The sequence below is a fragment of the Schistocerca serialis genome, chromosome 5 (assembly GCF_023864345.2).
Source record: "Schistocerca serialis cubense isolate TAMUIC-IGC-003099 chromosome 5, iqSchSeri2.2, whole genome shotgun sequence".
Classification (NCBI taxonomy): Eukaryota; Metazoa; Arthropoda; class Insecta; order Orthoptera; family Acrididae; genus Schistocerca; species Schistocerca serialis.
Window position 1 is genome coordinate 628,704,814 of NC_064642.1, and position 22,317 is coordinate 628,727,130.

At 36.2% G+C, this 22,317-nt stretch overlaps 1 protein-coding gene across 1 annotated transcript in view; it reads right to left on the reverse strand.

The window, feature by feature from the left end:
• LOC126481124 (uncharacterized) overlaps window positions 1-22,317 on the reverse strand; it is a 102,302-nt gene that overhangs the window by 10,696 nt on the left and 69,289 nt on the right. The window contains exon 9 of the mRNA XM_050104661.1: window positions 4,795-4,976. Coding sequence (XP_049960618.1) covers window positions 4,795-4,976 — 182 coding nt within the window. The remainder of the gene's footprint in view (window positions 1-4,794; window positions 4,977-22,317) is intronic.

Below are 22,317 nucleotides of genomic sequence, written 5' to 3' on the forward strand. Positions count from 1 at the left end.
TTGTATAGGCAAAAGAGAGCTAGAGACACAAGAAGATTTTGGACAGATTACGTAATGGTAAGGCAGATTTCCAAACCAGATTTTAAACATTTGCAGTGACAGATCTTTATTCTGACGTGATTAATTGGTTATGAACTGCAGATTTAAAACTATGAAATTGTAGAAGAGTAGGAAATTAAGGAGATGGGACATGGACTTGTCTAAGGAACCAATGGTTGTCGAGAGTTTCAAATGGAGAATTAGGCAATGATTGACAATCTGAGGAAAAGAATACAACAGAGAAAGATGGTTATCTTTGACAGATGAAAGTAAACACAGCAGAGGATTAAACAGGTGAAATAAGATCTAGCAGGAGTCCTTTGATAACACGATATAGTGAAAGTTGAAAATTTAAAAATGAAGCAGGCAGCAGGGAAAATATCTGAAGGTGAGATTGATGGGAAATGCAAAGCGATAAAGCAGAAATGGCTAGAGGAGACATGCATGTCTATGAGAAAGATAGTGGCTACCTACGGCAAAATTAGATATCTTTGGAAATAAGACAAGCAGCTGTATGAATAATAAGAGCTCAGATGGCAAGCAAGTAGTCAGCAAAGAAGGGCACACTAAAGATTGAAATTATGCATAAAAGGACTGTATAAGAGAAATGAACTTTAAGACTATTATAGAAATGAAAGAGGAAATGAATGAAAATGAGTTGGAAGATATGAGGTGCACTCAAAGTTATAACTCTCATCCTGGGAAAAGAAGGTAAGTTACATAGTCAATTTTTCTTTATTTGCAGTTATATGTCTGTACCACTTACTATAACACGCCATTGGAGGAGTCAAAAGGAAATGGCACAGGCCATCTCCATTCTATCAACCAGCTGCACCATTCTGCTTTCAAATGGTAGTAGTTAACAGCATGTCCTACTTTAAGACCTATCACAAGAAGTTCTAGGGTGGACACCATATATTAGTCTTATTTCACAATAGTATGCTACAAACACTTTCTTCCTCAGTTATGAGTTGCTTCACAACGTTTCCAGAAGACATTAATGCATGAAAATGGGAGAAAGTCACATTTGTCACATTTATGATATTTTTATCTCCAGTTGTGCTTTTTCCATAATCCAGAAGTTGACAGCTTAGACATTAAATCTAACGACTCCCAAATGAGGTTCCTGTCAATATAAACATCTAAGAATTTAGGATATTTGTTCATTGATTTACCCTTATGCAATACTGAATTGCATGTATTATGTTTATCTAAAGTCAGCAGCAGTCCATTTGCAGAGAATGTGTTATTATCAAAAAATTTTATTTGTATATTCAAGTATTGAAGTTTCTCCATTACACTTTATTATACTACTTGCATTGTCAGTAAGGAATTATTTCTGCTTCTTGGATACATAATAGCTATTATTTATCAAAATCAAGAATGGATCCAATAATGATCCCTTTGGTACACCAGTAGCGATTACTCCCCATTCAAATGAAGATTTGTTGTGTACACCCCCTTTTCTTACTCGCACACTGTCCAATCTTTTAGTCAGTCAGAATGAACACCAATACCAGCAAAAGTTAACACCATAATATCTGAGCTTATCTAGGAGAACAATCATTCAAAACAACGGAAACTTCACGTAGGAATACCAACAATGTAGGAAAAGATAGATTGCTACTTAAGTCGCAGACAGGCACAATTAAAAGACACTTATACAAAGCTTTCGGTCACAGCCTTCATCGGTAAAACAAAGCAGGGGGGGGGGGGGGAGGGGGAGGGAGGGAGAGGATTCATATTTCATATATGCAAGCAAGCACCTCTTATGCACAAATGACCGCCAGCTCCGGCAGCTCAAGCCCAAATGCCAATTCGGACATGAGCTGCCAGAGTTGGCAGTCGTGTGCATGAGGTATGCATACGAAGTGTGTGTCTGTATCTCTTTACTGATGAAGGATGTGGCTGAAAGCTTTGTGCAAGTGTGCCTATCTGTGACTTAACATGTCTTCTTTATGGCAAGAATAATAAGCACAATAAAATACTTTGACAAACCGCAGAAAATACCAATTACCAGTATTTTGTCATTTACATTCTGTATAATCTGATTCCTGAATTCAAGATAATAGCACGTTCTGTGAAGAGACTTTTGAAATCTGAATTGAGGCTGACCAAGTACCTTGTTTTGAAATAGGCAAATCACTGTTCTTGTGTGCATAATACTTCCACAGTACCTTCAAAACTCATTGGTGCAGATGGGCATATGAATGGAAATGGTCATAAAATTTATTTCAAAATCTCAATTTTAAACATACTTCTGAGTACAGTCCCACCCATATTAACTAGTTTCAACGCAATTATGAACATCTTACGGATCCATGGCAGCAGTCTGTTGCTCTCATTGGAGAAGGCATTTGGTGACACAAATCTAGTTTCTAAATTATTTTTTGTTGAGGGGTTTGTAAAATTCACTTCCATTGCTGGATTCTCACAATATGGTGGAGCACTGGTCCATGGGCAATCAAAAATCAGACAAGAACCAATACACCTCACACACTACGAGTTGCCACAAAATAGAGCAACAGCAGCTGGCAAAGCAGAGGCTGGTTACTGGGTTGGCCCTGTACGTAGGCACTGAATGCTCTCATAGGGCATTGCATTAATCAGATTCAAACCTGCACATTATCCTGATCCACATATTTGGCACCCATAATCCAGCCAGGACAACATGAAACCTTTCTACAAACTGGAGCAGGTGCACTCACTGTTCTCCAGGGCTTGTGGCGAAGGCACTTCAGCAGGTCATATACTTAAATATTTAAGTGTGATAATCATAGTGGCAACTCATTTCCAATAGCAGCTCATTAAACACATGGCAATTCAGAATGAATAAGGCCTTGGCTGTAACTGTGTGCGCCAATACATCAACAAGAATCACAGGCAATGTAAAAGAAAGTTCAAAACTTTTACTGTGGCACAAATGTACAAATTATGCAAGAGCAATATAGGAAGCCATCGAGTAAGAAACATCCCCTGCACTCGTCTTTAAAGCGATGAGCAAGCTTCCACTTAAGTGGCAAGGTTAACCAGCACAACATTCAAATGTGTGTTACAGGAAATACTGATGTAATTTACTCATAACATCAGTGTAACTCAAGGATAGTTTCTGCATTCTGTACAACGTCAGCACAAAAACTATAAAGTTCATTTACTCCTTTGAACTAGGAGTTTCAACAAGCATTTACCTGGACATGCTTGAATAAGATTTTCCTCCTAGTATCTGCCGCTGCAGCAGCAGTATCACTGGGTAATTTAAAAACTATTTTAAAAGAACTAATTAAAGGAATGTAATGTTGAAATATCAGTGGTGTTTTACTGAATCACCCTATTGCTTTCCCATAAATTACTCCAACACTGTATATGCCAGGAAAACAAAGTTCACAAAAACACAAATACAACCATCTGAAGATACAAGGGCAATCAAATGAAAACGAGACAGATGGAAGAATGTACATGAACCATTTATTATTTCAAAAGTAATTGCCAAACCTGTTAATACATTTATCCCACTGTCAGAAGACAGTCAATGCTTTAATGAAAAAATGTTTGTGGTTGCCTGTGGGAGCAAGATTGTACAAAGTTGGCACTTCTTTATACATAACAACTTGACTGCCACAAATGTCTTTCTTCACAGCTCCAAACATATGGAAAGTGTGGGAAGAAATCATAACTGTATGGTAGATGAGTAACTGCTTTCCAGCGTAACTTCTGCAGCTTGGCAACACATGTCGCCCCCACTAATCCCCCCCCCCCCTCCCGCCCTGCTGGAAAGCCCTTTTATGTCCTCCATAAGGTCCCAATCTCCTCCATCCCCACATGATTTCCATATTTTTTGAGCCCTGAAGAAAGACATTTGTGGCCTTTAATTTGCTTTGGATGAGAGGTGCACATCTGGATTCAATCATCGTTCCAAAGGCAACCACAAACATTTTTCAGTGAATGCAATGACTGACTTGTCCTGCAGTAGGATAATTGTATTAACAGTTATGACAATTACTCTTGAAATAAACAGTTTACTCACTTTTTTTCTATCAGTCTGTTTTATTTGACTGCCCCTTTCATATAAATTCACTTTAGATAGACTATGGCACAAACAAATTTGAAAAATTATAGTGTCTTCTGCAAACTATAAATTATGAAAAAATATATTCTGACACTCTGAATTTTTTAAAATGTAATTTCACGCTGTAGTATTACACTTCAAAAGAAATAGTTGGAATCAAACCCAACTGAAATGTTCTAGTTTGTAGCACTATGCAGAATTTTAAACAGCAGGGAGTGCAAGGAACTAAAATATTTTTATAAATTATATATATTAGTGTTGTTGTGTACTGGAATTCATGTACATTAATTTCTCAGAATCTAAAGCTAATAACACTGTTTTAATCAATTTATGTGCACAATATTAACTTGATAAGATTTATTCTGCAATATAACTCTGTTCCATGTGTCATATGGTTCACCCCACCTAGCACAAACCTTAACCCACCTTTCTTTCTAATGCCAGATCCTAATGAGGATTTGTCACTAGTCTTATCCTATCTGTCATTATACAATATAATCAGTAAGTTTTCCCTAAAGTCTTAATCACAATGATAATTTTCTTTCAGTGGTTCCTGTATGATTCTAATCATGCAAATTTGCTACTTTTTTTGTATGCTCACACTAATCAGGAAGAAGATTAAACTGACAGTGTAGTTGTCAGCACTCGTCACACTAGAAGCAAAGAACTATTATTGTATATATACTTACTGCTTTACAGCTTTCTGCTGAAGTGCAAATTTTATTATTGAAGATTTAAAAACTTGGCGTGGATCAACACTGCGCCGGGGAGTCTTTTGTTTCTTTTTGTCAACTTCCTCATCCTCTGATTGTAATTTCAAAGAGGTGAATTTTTCCCACAGAAGGTCCAATGATTTGTCAATAACTTCAGCCTGGTAAATGAAAAAAATTAATCATCACTATTATAACAAAAACAGAAAATTAAGGTTCATCTCCAAGGGGAAATGTGAGCAGTTGGGGAATAAAGGAGGGGGGGGGGGGGGGGGGGGAAGACATGAACGGACTAACCAAACAATAGGTGGGCATACATACAACAAAAATGTTTAAATAATAAAGGTTTGAATTGCTAATGACTTACAACTAAAGTGAATTTCTGGTTTTCACAGACACCCTAAAAGACAGATCCATACACATGCCCTTCCCAGTGAAGTTGGTTGCCAGAATGAATCCACAATGCCAAACTGAAAATTCATTAAGCCATGTATGGAATGTATCTTTGAAACTATGATGAGTGTTACCAACAGAAATGATGTGAGTGAAGAGCATACACAAAAATTGCAAGTGACAAAATGAATGAAGTTTGAAGAGAGGATTGAGAATCAAAGGAAGCAAAGTTTGCAGACAGCAGTATTGACTTTAGATAGATTATACCAAAACCAAACATGTTACTGAAGCTGAAAACAGACAGTGAGATGGAGCTATACTTTATACTGTTTAGTGACTGAAGGAAAAAAAGAAAAATCAAATAACTTGTGGCACACACAGTATTTGTTATTGCAGAAGACTATCATGTACAACAAATTGCTCAAAGCATTTTCATAAATGGAACATTTAACACTGATCACACTAATATAGGATCTTAGATACTGTATTGACTTCATTGCTGTTCCCCACATTTTCCACCACCATTACACACTGTCAGATACACAACTTTGTCATCAATGTGTCACTTGTTTTCTTTTAACAGAAGTGTGCAGCATTCAAAGTAGACAAATTTTCTTGTTCATGTTGCATTTGCATCCAATTCTAAAAAACAATACACCTCAGTTTCAAAATTATTTCTTGAGGAAATTTGTCACTGAACAAACAATACAGCAGAACCAATTTGATATAATTTTGGTCATTTGACATCCCTGAAACACATATCACATTGATAGCACAGTTATCGCCTATTGCAGTTTCACTACAAACCAAAATTTATCTGTAACTTACCCACAGCTTATAACGCATTAGGAAAGGGTCTAAATTTATAAAATGAAGAGATCAATACCAAACAGATTTTATCATATTATACAGTTTTACATTATTAGTTTTATAGATGAATTATTACACAATACATTTGGCTAGTGCAGAAAGAACATTACCTTAACCTGACAGCAATTAACCCATTAAGTACCAGTGTCCTATTTTGAGGACAGAGCACATATTTATTTATAACTACACAATAAATTATTAATTTGCAACTATTACTGTTCTACGTCATTTGTTGATGCTTTTTATAATAAATGTATGCTTACAGGGAATTAAAAGAAATAAATCCTACCATTAATTTGAGTATTGAATACTAAGGTACACTTTTCGTTATTGCAGGTATTTACTTTATCGACAATTTAGTAATATTTGAAATATGTGGCAAAGATCTTTTTGTGATTATTTATAGTCAACAATGTGTCTTTTAAACTACTTGCATTGTTAGCTCAATTGGAGTTATATTCATTGTTTTCCATTGTTATAAAATTTAGTGTACTCGAAATAGGACACTGGGACTTGGTGTTATCATTTTAGTTATTTGTATTGCTGCACGTTCGAATATGAAACTCTGCTACTGCTGATGTATTTTCATTTTAGAACGTGGTAATATTACCAGATTTTGTTGCTGAGGTAACGACCCCTCTTTTGGATATGAAGTTACTTTGAAATGTACAGCGTATTATGTAAGTATATTTATAAGTATGTTACCCATTAATAAATAATACAGTTGAAAATGATAAATGAATCTTTTCAATAATTTGGAATATTTGAGGAAAATTTGTCAATTGACGAAATGATTGTCAAATACTATGGATGAAGTGGGCTGAAACAGTTTATCCGAGGCAAGCCTATTAGATCTGGCTATAAGTTGTGGTCTCTTTGTGGAGCAAGTGACTACTGTTTCAAATTTGATTTATACTGTGGAGAGGATCCAGAAGATACTGCAAGGGATGACCTACTATTGGGATCAAGAGTAGTCCTAAACATGCTGGACTGCATTGAAACACTCGAGAATCATTGTGTGTACTCTGACAATTTCTTCACTAGTAGAGATCTTCTGATTCATCTGAGAAATTTGCGTTTTCGAGCGACTGGGACTGTCAGAGAGAATCGAGCTGGTGACTGTCCACTACTGAGCAGCAACGAACTGAAAAAGACAGTTCGAGGAAACTACGACTACCAGTTCGACAGGAATGGTGAAGCCTTATTTGTTCGATGACCACGACAACAGATGTGTTACAATTGGTGCAAATTTTGACAAAGTTGGACCTCTGGGAGCAGCTACGCAGTACCGTAGACAAGCAAGTAAGAAGACACAAGTGCAACAACCTGCCGTTTTGAAGTCGTATAACACGTACATGGGAGGTGTTGACCACGACTGGTTAGTTGGAAAATATGTGATGGTAATTAGAGGGAAAAAATGGTACTGGGTCCTATTTACACGTATGCTGGAAATGGCCCTCATAAATGCCTGTCTCTTCTACAGACTAATACATGGGAAAAATGCACTGGATTTACTGGATTTCAGACGTGCTGTTGCGTACCTGAAATTGGACACTGGAAGGTCGAATATTGGACGTCCAGTGGAATACCCATCAAGTAAGTTGAGAGTGATACCAGACATCAGGTTTGATGGAATTGGTTATATGAATGACAAAAGAAGCATGCAAAGAAGATGTGTAAGAGCTAAATGCAACGGGAAACCAAAAACATATTGTGTTAAATGCCACGTAATACTGTGTGTTAAGTGTTTTGTATCATTTCACAAGAAATAAATAGTTAAGACTTGAATACAGTTTAGCATGCTATACGATAGTGTTAGATCCCAGCGTCCTATTTTGAGGACTGCCATTATATAAGCAGGTATAAATATTCTTTGGCTATTTTAGTAATTATTATGGTTCATACACTATGTACATTATAATTAAGGAATAAAAAATTCAACTTTTAGGAAAAATTAATTTGGGACTTGATGGGTTAATGTGAGCTATCATTTTAGTTACAATTTTGTGCAAGAAATACTATGTTTATGTATTATGCGAAGAGTGTCATTTTATTTCATTTGAGAAAAACAATAAAAGGGAGAAACAGTTCATGATTATTTTAACTACTGTTGGTTTCTCTTTTATACTTTCAACTAAGTACAGAGTGACAAGTACACAACACAAAATAGTGAAAAGTTTTTGTTTGGAAGGTTAGGAAACAAGAATTTATTATTAATTGCTTTATGTTAACATTCCTGAATGGACTAATGTGAAGAAATTCACTGGAAATATAAAAGGTGATCAAGAAGTTTCCATTCCAAGGCAGTACAGTCCAGAATCAATATGCCAATGAAGCAAAATCACCACGATTATTGAGACAACTATCCAATCAGTGCTCCGCATTTAAGATCCCATTTGGTAAAAAAATTATGTCCTGATATGTGAAGAACTACCTGCTGCACATCCTCATCTGACAGGAATTGTCAACATTTCAAGGCCTTGTTTAAGGTACTGAAGGGGTAATAATTGCTTGGGGAAGGATCAGAACTATAGGACAGGTGATCAAGTGTCTCCCACTTGAGTGGGCTTAATTTCTGCATTAGGACATTTGCAATATGGGGACATGCATTATAATTAAGTACAGAACTTAGCGCACCATTCCAAAACAGTGTTTTTCAACTGACATGCTGCTACATACACATTCTTCGTCCTCCGATGAATGTCTACCGGTGTTTTTCATTCAGCAGCATGTTAGTCCTGTTTGGACACATTTGGTAACATCACCACCATAGTTCACGTTTCTGCATTTACTGCATGCATGTTGGAAAGACATAAACATGGAACTAATCCCTTGCCTGCATGTCAGTGCTTATACAACCACTTCAGAGTCATACTTTATTGCGTACATACTGCAGCATTGCCCTCAAATGGAAACTTTTTGTTCGCCTCTTATCATCAATTAAACCAGTATTCTTGAAAATATTAACAAATAAAATCAACCTTTTCTAGAATATTCTATCACAAAAGAGAATTTAAATTAAATGATAAATACCACACTTTTGTTGCATTTAAATTTCAATTTCACTATTTACCCAATCATTTTAATTCATTTTTATTTTGAAATTTGTCAATCATTTCAGAAAGTAGTAGTACTCAAAAGTTTGCATTCCAAAACAGTCTATATAAAGGATGAAAGCTCACCAGTTGCCTTGTTATGTAGTTTCACTGCATATAAAAAGTACAACATTTGTTCCATCAAGATTTTTGTACTGTTAGTTGTTGAAAATTTATTTTCTCTGAAGCCTTTTTTTACAAAATGTGAGTACAAGAAAAAATGGACTGATTAGCAATTAGCATTTTGTTTAGTGTGTTTACCTAACTTGGAAAGCCTGAACCACAAGAATAATAGCAACTGCAAATGAATTTTGAGCCACAAACCCTGAAGAGAAAGCATTAGAATTCAATCCTGTTGATACTCTCACTTAACACAAATTCTTTTATGTGGCCAGATAGCTGTAATTAACGTTGAAACAGCACAAAGAGGTGAGCTAAGACATGGGTACCAAAGCTTCATTAAACAACATGAACTTATTGGAAGTTACAAAAACGTGATCATCACGATAAATGCAGCTTCTTTGGAAAGTGGGAAACTATAAGCTCAAATATCAAAATTTGGAACAATTAAATTGTTACTATGAACATGGAATATTCAAAAATTTCTTGGTCTGAGCAAATACGAGAATTAAGATACCATGTTCTTTTATTTTTCAAACATTGTTCTTGACATATTTTATATATTTAATCCGAATGGCATCCTTCAGTTTATTGTGCAGTGAGTCTTAACATCTCCTGGTAACTTATGCCCTTGTGCCCACAATCAGAGGGTCACATTGTGAGAATACAATAAAATTTCACCCACAACTTTTCCTGCATTTGTTTGTTTTCTTTGGCATACTTCCTTCTACTGTCATCCTCCATTTCAATTGTTGTTTCATTTCTACCATTTGACAAAGAAACTGTGAGTCATCTATGAAACATTAGAGCAACAAAATGGAATTGTATGTATAAATTCCCCAAAAAAATTCAATTTTTTTAAGGTTAACATCCGTGTCATTACAAAAAAATTTTCTATGCAAAACTGCACGTAAAATACGATGGGCAAATATCTTGAGATCTTCGCACAGTTTCTCATCTCGTGTATTTTCAATTGGTAATCGCTTAGTATGGGATTACAAATTTTTCCCCACATTTTTGTCTTATGACACACAGTACAGCTGAATGACTGAAAAATCAAATTTTTTTATAACATCATTAAGTTGTACAATCTTGCCAGATTACATTGATATATACTTTACTAGAATTAGAATGAGGAATGACCACTGTATACTAAATTTTAAAGTAACAGTCATTTAAATTGTCATGCTCCCTTTATTTAAATTACTGAAAAATTATTATTTTGAAAAACAGGAATTGTTTGGCATATATTTATGTTGACAACACACTGCTCAGTTCCAACATCTGTACATGATCATCTTCACTCCTGTTTATTTTCACTTTTAAGTGTTTTGTTTACATTCCACTAGAAGTTTGTTGCCTATATGCTATAGATATTTGTGATTTTAGACGTTCATTATTATGTAATAAATAGACTACTAACAAAGCCTGCCTCAAGGAATTCGATAAAAGGAAATTCAGGTATAACTAGCTTACAGACAAAGCAGTCCACACTATTAAGAAAACCTCTGTATCAGTTCTTCAGGGGTTATTAAAATCTGAGTTAACAGTTTTGCTGTTTGTAGTGGATCCTAAACCCTTCCAATTTATTATGTCCAGTTACTTTTAGGCAACATACACCCTCACAGTGTTTACATTTCACCACATTCTTTATCAAAGAAAATGTTTTTATAATCAATTTATTATGAAATGGTGTAAAAATCCCCTCAGAATTTTACCAACATTGATGAATTAAAAGTAGAATCCTATTGCTAGGCAGATCATTTCTTTTAAGTAATTACGTATTCTGCCTACGAGACCAAGACACTGCTGTGTATGATTATATTTTTGTTGCAAAAGCCCTGTTCAGCATCACTGCCACTGTTAGGTTGCATCAGGTAGTCCATATGTCCATATGATATCACTGTCCTAGTTGCTGTTACTACCGAATAAGTTGACTCCATTGATGTTGGTGGATGACGTATTAACCTGTGGCTGGAGCAGTTACTTCTGAAGTTTCCTAATTATGAAAGTTTATTTCATAATGACATTAACTGACAGTAAGTCAGTGATATATCATCACTATCAAATAAACTTCCACAATTGGAAAACTTCAGAAATAACTGCTCCAGCTATAGTTTAACATTTACTGTAGCTCCACCAACATCAAAGAAGCAAGCTTATACAGTAGTTACAGCAACCAAGATAGCGATATCATACAGACATAAAGATCACCTGATATAACTTGATGTCTATCACGCCGAATAGGCTTATTGTCATAAAAATATAATCAAACACAGCAGCATCTTGGTCTCATGGCATAATACATAATGTCTGTATACACCATATGATGCAGTGGGCCCAGATGAATACTAATCTTATTCATTCAAGTAAAATCTTAGTAATGTTATCCAAATAAATTAATTCCATAATTATTTTTGCTGAAGTTTGTGGACACTAACATGATCAGCATAAATTCACCAATGAAGCAGTAACTTCGAAAAAGAATGAGAGGAGGAAGCTTTAAGCTTAAGAACTGCAGCAGGATGAAGACTATGCTTCAGTAATATTTCGAGGCAAATTTTAATATGACTCCAATCTTTATTCACAATTTTCCACAAGTTGTACTTTTCAGGTTTTAGGCAGACATATCTCCTTAAGTTTATAAAGTATTGCACAATTTTTTTCAGTAATTTGCAATTTTCCACAATCGTCTAGTAGACCTGAACTTTATTGCAGATTCAACTAAATTATAGAGAAATAAAATTTTTAACTAAAAAAAGTATTCTAAAAGTTAAAAATTTAGGAATTTTAATTCTGGTTAATATACATAATGTGCAGAATTAAACTGTCTACTACATCAGCCAATATGACTTACACATCTTTTGAAAATTTGATCTTTTTCACATGTGTATTATAGGATTAATGGTACCTGAATTTGAAGGAGAATTAATCAATTACTGTGTTTTTTCCCAGGATCAATAGGTCCTAAATTGTTAAAAATATTTGTGCATTGTTTACAAAGCACATTCTGGATTAACTTTTGATAAACACATAACAAACATTTACAAAAGAAGTAGTGCCTGAAAGAAATAGGAACCGATTTCCACAAAATATGAAGCCGCAAAGTATCCAAGGTCCTGAAGGGGTTTTGTCATCCTGAGCAATCCTCTTCAATAGAGGCACTAGAACAGCACACACAACTCTCACTTCACTGTGCAGTTTACGGAGTTTTCCATTCCAAAAATTATAATTCATGCCCCCTCTATGTTAGGAGTAAAACTTTTAGAATATCATTTATAATTCGAGCTTTAAATGCAGTAGTTATTGTAAACCTCATCATACTACATCATAATCATAAGCTACAACAACACATTGTTAATTATTGTACTATTCACCAGAGAAAGTCCTCACTTGTATCTTCAGTACATGAAAATGGACAGAACAATGCACCTAACAGATTAATACTGCATACTGGACCAGGGATCAAACATGGACCTTTACCCTTCAGGTGGTCCACCAAATGATTTTATTGGTTGGATAAAGCAAATAGCAGGGTACAAGTCCATGCCTAGCACACCATTTAAATCTAGTACTTTATTTCGAATCAAATAACACAGTACCAAATAAAATTTCATTCCCAAATAACACCTGCCCAACTGCAGCTGTAATATGAGAACAGATTTATTAGTGCCTCATAGTGGTAAGAAAAGTACCATATTTATCTGATAAGACGAGGTTTTTCCCAAATTTGTCAACTAAAAAGACAGGGTCATCTTACATTTGCGGATTAAACTACTACTGCTCAGGTCACTGAGTTTATGTTGCTTAACCAATTATGTAAAGGTTTCATATAACAAAGTAACTCTTTGGGCCAGTTTAGTACAACAACGTGTTTAGGAGATAGCTTTAATGCAGGGTATCATTGAAACTGCATACTTTCGTCATATGCAAGTATTAATTCAAGAACCTTCAAGTATGGCATATCTTAGCTTCATGAACAATGAAATCCAGATGGCGGCTGCCTGATTTGCTTCATTTGAAAATCACAGAACAGGAGATGTGATATCATGAGTTTATCACATCACACAACATTACGCATGCAGCACGAATAAAATAGAAGTGGTTAATACATCATATTCAAGGTATTTTAAACCTGTCTCTGCAATTACTAGAAAATACATATTTTTGTCATAAAATGTTTTTGGATTTGACAAAACCAGTGGGTTGTAATGAAAGATATTTACAAAGTGGCTCGCTTTCTAGATCTAAAAACAGTTTGTTACAAAATATGTTGATTTTACTTATGGTACATAATGTCCAGTTTTTGCTCACATCAGGGAACATTGTCTGTTTGCACATTTTTGAGGAATTCCCACATTTGGCAGTGTATTTCTTGGAGTAAAACAACCCAAGGAAGCACCACGAAGCAATACAGTAAGTAGAGGCAACATGTTTTGTAATTAACTATGCGTGGATTTTTACAAAATCTAGAAAACGAGAAAAATTTTAAATCCCTTTCATTACAGATCACTGGTAATGTTTTATTTTGATAAAAAGAAACCATTTGGTGACAATACAAACTTTCTTGTAATTGTACAGACAGCTTTTGTTAAAAATATTTGGATGTTTATTCACAAACATGTCATGGTTTCCATCACTCACGTGGAGCTATTAAAACTGCCACTGCTTTAGGCCACTGTTGATTCTCAAGGTTCACTACAGTGTTAATCCAAAGTTCTGCCAATTCAGCTGCAGGGAGCCAAGAAGACACCATATTTTTGTCATTCAGTATGTTTATATCGTCAGTGCTATAAGAACTGCAAATTGTAGAAATTAATAATGGATGCGGATTACAGCCATGACTCAAAACGAGAAACGAGGATCTAAGAGTTTGCAATTCTCAACTGGTTCACACAGGCAATATGACACTGATTTTAAGTTATTAGTGATTCATGAAGTAAAAGCCACAAACAACTGTGCACCAGCAAGACTCTTTGATGTCATAGAAGAGAATGTTCGTAGGTGGCGTCAGATGAAGAGTAAAGAATGACAATATTATGAAAAGGATAGATTGAGACTCAACTCTCCTCCGTATGGTGAGTATCAAACAGGCATACTGGTTATATGGGGATCAAAGCAGGGAAGATTTCCAGATTTGGAGCAGCAGATTGTTCAGTATATGCAAAATAAACAATGAAGAATTCCGTGTCACTCGAAAAATTGTCCAAATGTAGGAACTGGCTACAATAGTCCAGCTGCATGTGCCGCGGATTTCAAAGCAAGTACTGGTGGTGCATGAGAACGATGATGAGTGCAGGGCTTACACACTGTGACACATCAATATGTTAGCCCAGCAGCTTTCCACATTGTATGACGATAAACTACATGCATATCAGCATCATACAATCAATCTTAGGGAACGGCACAACTATTTGCTAGGTCATAAGAAGTGCCAACCAGATGCCTTTTTATTTGATATGCCATCAAATTTTACTGTCTATGAAAATACCAGAATAACAGTAATGCCAGATGCACTAGCACTCAAGTAACTACTGTATATTGTCATATGCAGAGACCAGAAACTGTAGCATCATTTTTGGCAAAATTTGTATCCAGAATGAGGTTTTCACTCTGCAGCGGAGTGTGCGCTGATATGAAACTTCCTGGCAGATTAAAACTGTGTGCCCGACCGAGACTCGAACTCGGGACCTTTGCCTTTCGCGGGCAAGTGCTCTACCAACTGAGCTACCGAAGCACGACTCACGCCCGGTACTCACAGCTTTACTTCTGCCAGTACCTCGTCTCCTACCTTCCAAACTTTACAGAAGCTCTCCTGCGAACCTTGCAGAACTAGCACTCCTGAAAGAAAGGATATTGCGGAGACATGGCTTAGCCACAGCCTGGGGGATGTTTCCAGAATGAGGTTTTCACTCTGCAGCGGAGTGTGCACTGATATGAAACTTCCTGGCAGATTAAAACTGTGTGCCCGACCGAGACTCGAACTCGGGACCTTTGCCTTTCGCGGGCAAGTGCTCTACCAACTGAGCTACCGAAGCACGACTCACGCCCGGTACTCACAGCTTTACTTCTGCCAGTACCTCGTCTCCTACCTACTGGCAGAAGTAAAGCTGTGAGTACCGGGCGTGAGTCGTGCTTCGGTAGCTCAGTTGGTAGAGCACTTGCCCGCGAAAGGCAAAGGTCCCGAGTTCGAGTCTCGGTCGGGCACACAGTTTTAATCTGCCAGGAAGTTTCATATCAGCGCACACTCCGCTGCAGAGTGAAAACCTCATTCTGGAAACATCCCCCAGGCTGTGGCTAAGCCATGTCTCCGCAATATCCTTTCTTTCAGGAGTGCTAGTTCTGCAAGGTTCGCAGGAGAGCTTCTGTAAAGTTTGGAAGGTAGGAGACGAGGTACTGGCAGAAGTAAAGCTGTGAGTACCGGGCGTGAGTCATGCTTCGGTAGCTCAGTTGGTAGAGCACTTGCCCGCGAAAGGCAAAGGTCCCGAGTTCGAGTCTCGGTCGGGCACACAGTTTTAATCTGCCAGGAAGTTTCAAAATTTGTATCTATTTGTTGCAAAATTCCCAACTATTTTTCGGTTTAGAAATGATTAGCTGCACCAATTTAAAAGGTTATCATGCTACATGAGCAAAGATAATTAAAGGCTTAGTTCTTTGAAACTAATTTAAAAAATACTGATTGGGTACTTTCGGACTGGAAATTTTGCAAAAGCAAACACCTTTTTCTTCCGAAATGCCTTTTTCCATTTTGCTAAAATGATTGTTCTATCGAAAGCAGCAGTATTTCCCTGACAACGAACTCTATGTGTGTCCAATTTAAGGTATTTCTGGACAGTATTTGTCTTTTTCCACCCAATTCAATGTTTACAAACTCTGAACACTATTAATTTCAAATTTTTGTGAGTGTTCATAGCCTTGAGACCCATGCTCGACAATGCTAACGATAGATCTGACAAATCAGTTAGCGTAGAAGTAGAACCAAACGACAATAACTATTTTAACTTTTGGTTAGAGTTCTCGTGCACTCAAAAAGTTACAGATTCTGTTATCCAGTCATTACAGCGCAAAGTGGGTGCACTACAGTCCGTAGTAGCAGGTAGTTCCGAGTGTAAATAAACTAGAATTTTCATCGCAGACTGGAGAGGAGCAATGCGGGGAAGCAACCCCACTGCCATTTCACATGGCATCAGCCTACAGCAGAACAAACACATTGTCACAGGGATCGCTGGACTCATCTGGTGTTTTGTGAGTTGTAACCAAAATCCATGATCAATCAGGATTAGTTGTTTCACATATTTCAAAATAAGAAACCAATGCATAGCAAAACACAAAGCATTTAGTGGATGGCTGCCATGAAATTGCTTGTTGAGGTTAGCAGATTATTGTTAATGATGTAGTTCAGGCCCAACCTCTAGTGGTATTTGATGCAACCACAGTTCAAGACATCCACCACCTAATTTGCCACATTATAAGTGTCCACATTACACCATCTTTTGCTCTTTAGCTAACAAATAAAAGTACAGGTTTCTTTGTTATTAAATGCTAGGTCCCACAGTGCACATTATCATTCCAATTTGGGATTCACCAGATGGTGCACAATACCAGTAACTGAAAGTTGATTACATTTTGATATTTATATGCAGGCAATAAAGTTACTCCAAACTACCTCTGATAAAATAGTTCATCTATTCACTATGAAATAGTGTATTAAGAAATTTCACATTTTGAGGCAGAATTTGCATCTATTTTGAATTTATTGCAAAATGTGAATTTTTCTGGCCCTATTTAAATGTTTAAGCACTTCAATGCAAATATCCACAGTATTAGGAACAGGATAGATTGCTACTCATCATAAAGATGACCCACTGAGTTGAAGACTATTACAACTGGAAGACTTACCAAAGTGACATACACATTCACACAAGCAAGCTCACCTCTCACACAGATGCAGTCTGAGCTACCAGTGGCAGCAGTCATTCATGCATGAGGTGTACATGCTTGTGTGAATGTCTTTGCTGAAAATGTCTTTGGCCAAATGCTATAGTGAGTAATAGTCCTTTTGTTGTGCCTGTCTGCAGCTGAAGTTTGATTTTCATTAAAAGGTATGAAATTTGAAATAATAGGCCCTCTTTCTACTAAAGATCTGGCAGCCAAATTGCTGTAATTTTGCCCAGAACCCTATGATCCTTTCCATTTCATACTTCGTAAATTCTACCAAAATTGAACATAGTTACTTGCAGTGTAGAATATTTTGTATATGCAACTCTTACTCAGCCATCATGTAACACCCCATTACAAAGGTAAACTGTGGTGTTTCTTAAATGACTCTCATAAATACTATTACCACACAGCTGTGAGGTTCCACTATCATGCCAGATTTGTGGAAGTCGTGATCTTTTTAAAATTTTTGTTGTTGTTGTTTGTACCCCTGGTGAGTGGCATGCTGTTTCTGGCATACCTTTGATAATAATGAAGTGCGGGTCAACTGTTACATGCAGCAGGTGAGCGAATTCCAGCATCTCTCAGGATGCCAGTACTGCTCTACTCACAGAAATTGTGTGCAGCAGAATTACTACAATTCATATATTGAGTGAAGTTTGTAAGTAATTTTGTAATGTATTTGCGTGAAACATGTTATTACATGCATAGCAATTGGTAGTACAATACAACAGTATACAATCTAATTTTACTTTATAATAGGAACTTAAGAACGTAGTCCAAATTATTTGCATAATAATACTTTAGATTTTAATTTCTACAGTAGGCTATAGAAGCACTCCTCAATGAGCCACAATTTTAGATGTTTTTTGAATTTCTCTCCAGTTATTACCTTCAGTTCATTTGGCAGTGCATTGAAGTATTTTGCTCCATTAATATATGGACGGTTTGCAGTTTTTTTCAGTCTTCTGTTATCATATGGTAATTTTGTACTTGTCTAGTATTGTGATCATGAATTTCTGCATTACCACAGGTATCTTTCTTATCTTCTACGGTTAATACTATTGTTTCATACACATACATTGAATAGATAGTCAGAATTTTAAATTCTATAAACAATTCCTTACATGATGTTCGAGCATCTTTTTTGCCTAATATTCTCAAAGCTCTTTTCTGGAGTTTTAATACTAGGTCTACATGAGTTTTGGAAGCCCCACCCCACAGTGCAAGACCATATGCTAGAAATTGATGTATTAAACCAAAATACATCATCCTCATTGTTTGGGTATTGACATATGGAGCTATTCTTTTTAAAACATAAAGGCTAGATGATAGCCTTGCACATACGTTGTCAATTTGTTGTGTCCATAGTAGTTTGCTATCTATGCATATACCTAGGAATTTACACTCACTGCAGACTTTCCCTGCGATATTGCTATCTTGAGAATCAATACAAGTTTGCAAATCACCAACATTGAAGGGGATTATATTTTTTTTGTAAGTTGACTTTTAGATTGTCATTTTTAAACTTTTCTTTTGCAATATCTATAATTTTTTTTACCTCTATGCTGAGATTAAGAATATCATTCTGATGTCTTCTATACTGGGAACAAATGCAAATGAGCCTCATTTGTAAAACTTCTGAATAGGAAAAATCTTACTCATGTATCCAATCCTAAAAAAAAAAAAAAGAAAAAAAAAAAAAAAGAGGGGTCATTACAATGAATTAATGGAAAATTGAGCCACATTCATTAGTTGTGGAAGAGAAGAATTAGGAACCATCGAGCTTATAATAGAGGCAGGAAGAATTACATAGTGTTTTCAGGGCTGTTCCTAATGTTCTTTCTTCAGTATAAACATTTCAAGAGGACAGCATTGAAGTTTTCCTGCGAGATTCAGGAGACAATATCAGAAGATGATAGAAACACAATTAATAGTTTAGTGGTAACTTTATTGCCCTGAATATTGTAACAAAAGTGCCAGAAATTACTGCAATTGCCTTACAATCATCCAATAGTTACAGTACAAGAACATTAAGTGTCAAATTTCTAAATAAGTGAAACTCAATATGAACTTTAGAAAGAGGAAAGAACTGCATTATTTTAACAGCTGCTGAACCACACTTTACAAGTTAGGAATTTATTGTCGGTGTCTCTCAGTACTGTCTTACAAAGCATCTACAGACACTTTTTGACAAACAGAAACTGCTACATCTTCTGGTAATTGGTAGGATACCCAGTGACTGCAATGTTTCCCAATATCTAAACATTATAGAGAGCCACCAATCAAATCCCAAGAGTACAATGAATATGCTGGGATGTGCATGAAGTTTCTTCTCTAATCATTCTCCAAGCAATTATGATTTCTTCATTATTAATTGCTGCTGAGAACCGAAACCAACTCTTAAGATCTTTTATTTTAAAATTGTTTAAAAAGAGTACCCACATGAGGAGATTAATCCAAATTTAAAATGCAGTCGCTCTTGCATCTTTTCACTCACATCTGTATGGGAAGAATCAAGGACAACGATTTGTGTTGTTAACTTCCTTGCTAACAGTAACAATGCTATGCAAAGCTTAAGATGGAAGATTGCTATCACGTCAAACAATTTAACACTTTAACAACACAGTGTTCACAAAGCATTACACTATAAATAAATTTTGCTTTTTCTGTTGTCCACACAGCATTACACTATAAATAAATTTTGCTTTTCTATTGTCCACACAGTATTAGACAATAAATACAGCTTGCTTTTTCTGGTGTTCAGTTTGTAAGCTTTTGCTTTTGAAATGATTACATTTTGTGCAAGACCATAGCCACAGTTGACACAGTCATCTGCTAGTGGGACCATTAACTGAACACACAGCCTGTAAGTGTTAATCCTGAAGTTATTCACAGCTACGAAAAATATTGTATTCTGTATTAATTATACAGTGCAATAATTCCAGTATGATTTGTGGAATAACTAGTGGGCAAAAGTAAAATTTAAATATATCGAGTTTCATCTTTGTAGCTGAATGGTCATTTGGCTGACTGCCATGCACAGGACACAGATTCAATTTCCTCCTGTTTTTTCCTCTTGAAATCTTTGTTCATGTGTTTTTAATTAATTTTATGTATTCATTTTGGTTTCATTTCTTTTGTTTTATCACCCTCTTTTTCATTCACATTATTGTGCTCATTATATCTATTTCTAATTTTATTTGAATTTTGTTATACCCGTAACACTTCTTTCATTTAAATCTTCATCTGTGTTATTTTGTTAGTTGGTTGATTTGGAGGCGGGGACCAAACAGCGAGGTCATCAGTTCAGGGAAGGATGGGAAAGGAAGTTGGCTGTGCTCTTTCACAGGAACCATCTCAGCATCTACCTGAAGTGATTTAAGAACATCAAGGAAAACCTAAATCAAGACGGCCAGACAGAGGTTTGAACCATCGTCCTGCCAAATGAGTGTCCAGTGTGCCAGCCACTATGCCACCTCACTCCATTTTTTCCGTAGTGTAAGGGTTATGTTATAAATGTTTGTATGATGATTACCACGCAAAAAATGCACATCTGGTAACAAAAACTACATTTTTCACACCACTGCACAGCCAATATAAATGCATTATTTAGTCTTGTTTAACTGATAGATCAGAATTTTCAAATAATCGAGTAACAGGTAAATTAAATTAAATTCATATTCACAAAAATGCTCATTAGAAAAAGAATGATATAAAGAAAAAACTAACCAAAAGAAAAAGTTCGTACAGTGATTAAAATAATGTGACAAACGAATAGATATGAAAAAATTACATTTAAACCAATTAAGTGAATAAAAATAATGGTTAGCCATTTCAAAAAGGATTTTAAAATAGAAAAATTTACTACACCTAACAGGATTTGAACCTACAACCTCTTACATGTGAAGCTACTATCCTATCTATTACACCACACAACCAGACAACATAATTCGATTTTTTTAACATTATTCAGCATCATGCACAATTTTGAATTTTTTTCGTCAATTCTTGCAAACGAGGGGACACCAGGCTGAATGACTGCAGGGTGAGATACCTGGGATCTTAACCAAAATCACGGTATATTTGGTTTCAAAAAGTCTATCCTAATGGTAGGGCCTCTCCTTGTAAATTGCATCATCTTTGGTGCAAACAGTTGTGAGCTGCTGTGCGTGTCAGGACATGTTTCATTGCTATAGTGAACTGTGGAAAGGATACAACGGATTTGCATCAACTCCTGTATCAAGTTAAAAGAAACTGCAGCTGAAACCCAGAACATGCTGACAAGAGGCATTTGGTGCGAGTACACCGAGTCAAGCAAGAACATTTGAGTAATTGAAGCACTTCAAGGAAGGCCAAGAATCTGTGAATGATAAACATTCTGGTCGACAGTCAACATGCACAACATGTAAATTATCATGAAAGCGCAGGGCATGATTCATGAAACTGAAGGTCCACAATTCACAGTGTTTGTAACAGACTTGGGTTGTCATATGGTACATGTCAAAGAATTTTAGCCGATGAACTGAACATTAGACGAGTTGCAGCAAAGTTTGTCCCTAGCCTTCTCAACATCAACCAACAAAACCTCAGGATTCAGATGTGCACTGAGCTGCAGCAAAGAGTTCAAGACTGTCCAAAATTCTTATTCGGAGTCATAACAAGTGATAATCTTGGGCCTACCGTTATGACCCTGAAACAAAGCAGTAATCATCACAATGGGAAACACCGTATTCTCCAAGGCTGAAAGAAGCTCCACAAGTTCGCAGCAACATGAAGTCAATGTTGACCATTTTATTCAACTTTCGAGGAACAGTGCATAAGGAGTCTGTTTCATCTAGTCAAATTGTCAATGGCAGTTTTACTGTGAGGTTTTGAGACAACTGAAGGATGGCCAGAGTTGGGAAAAGGGGAGATTGGTTCGTGGCCCATGAGAACGCATTAGCGCACTCCTCACTCACTGTGGAGGCATTCCTGGCCAAAAACATGGCAACCTTCACTACTCGTCAGACCTAGCCCTTTCAGAAAATGAAAATCGTGTTGAGACAACAACAATTTGACTGGACTGAAAGATATCCAAGTGGGA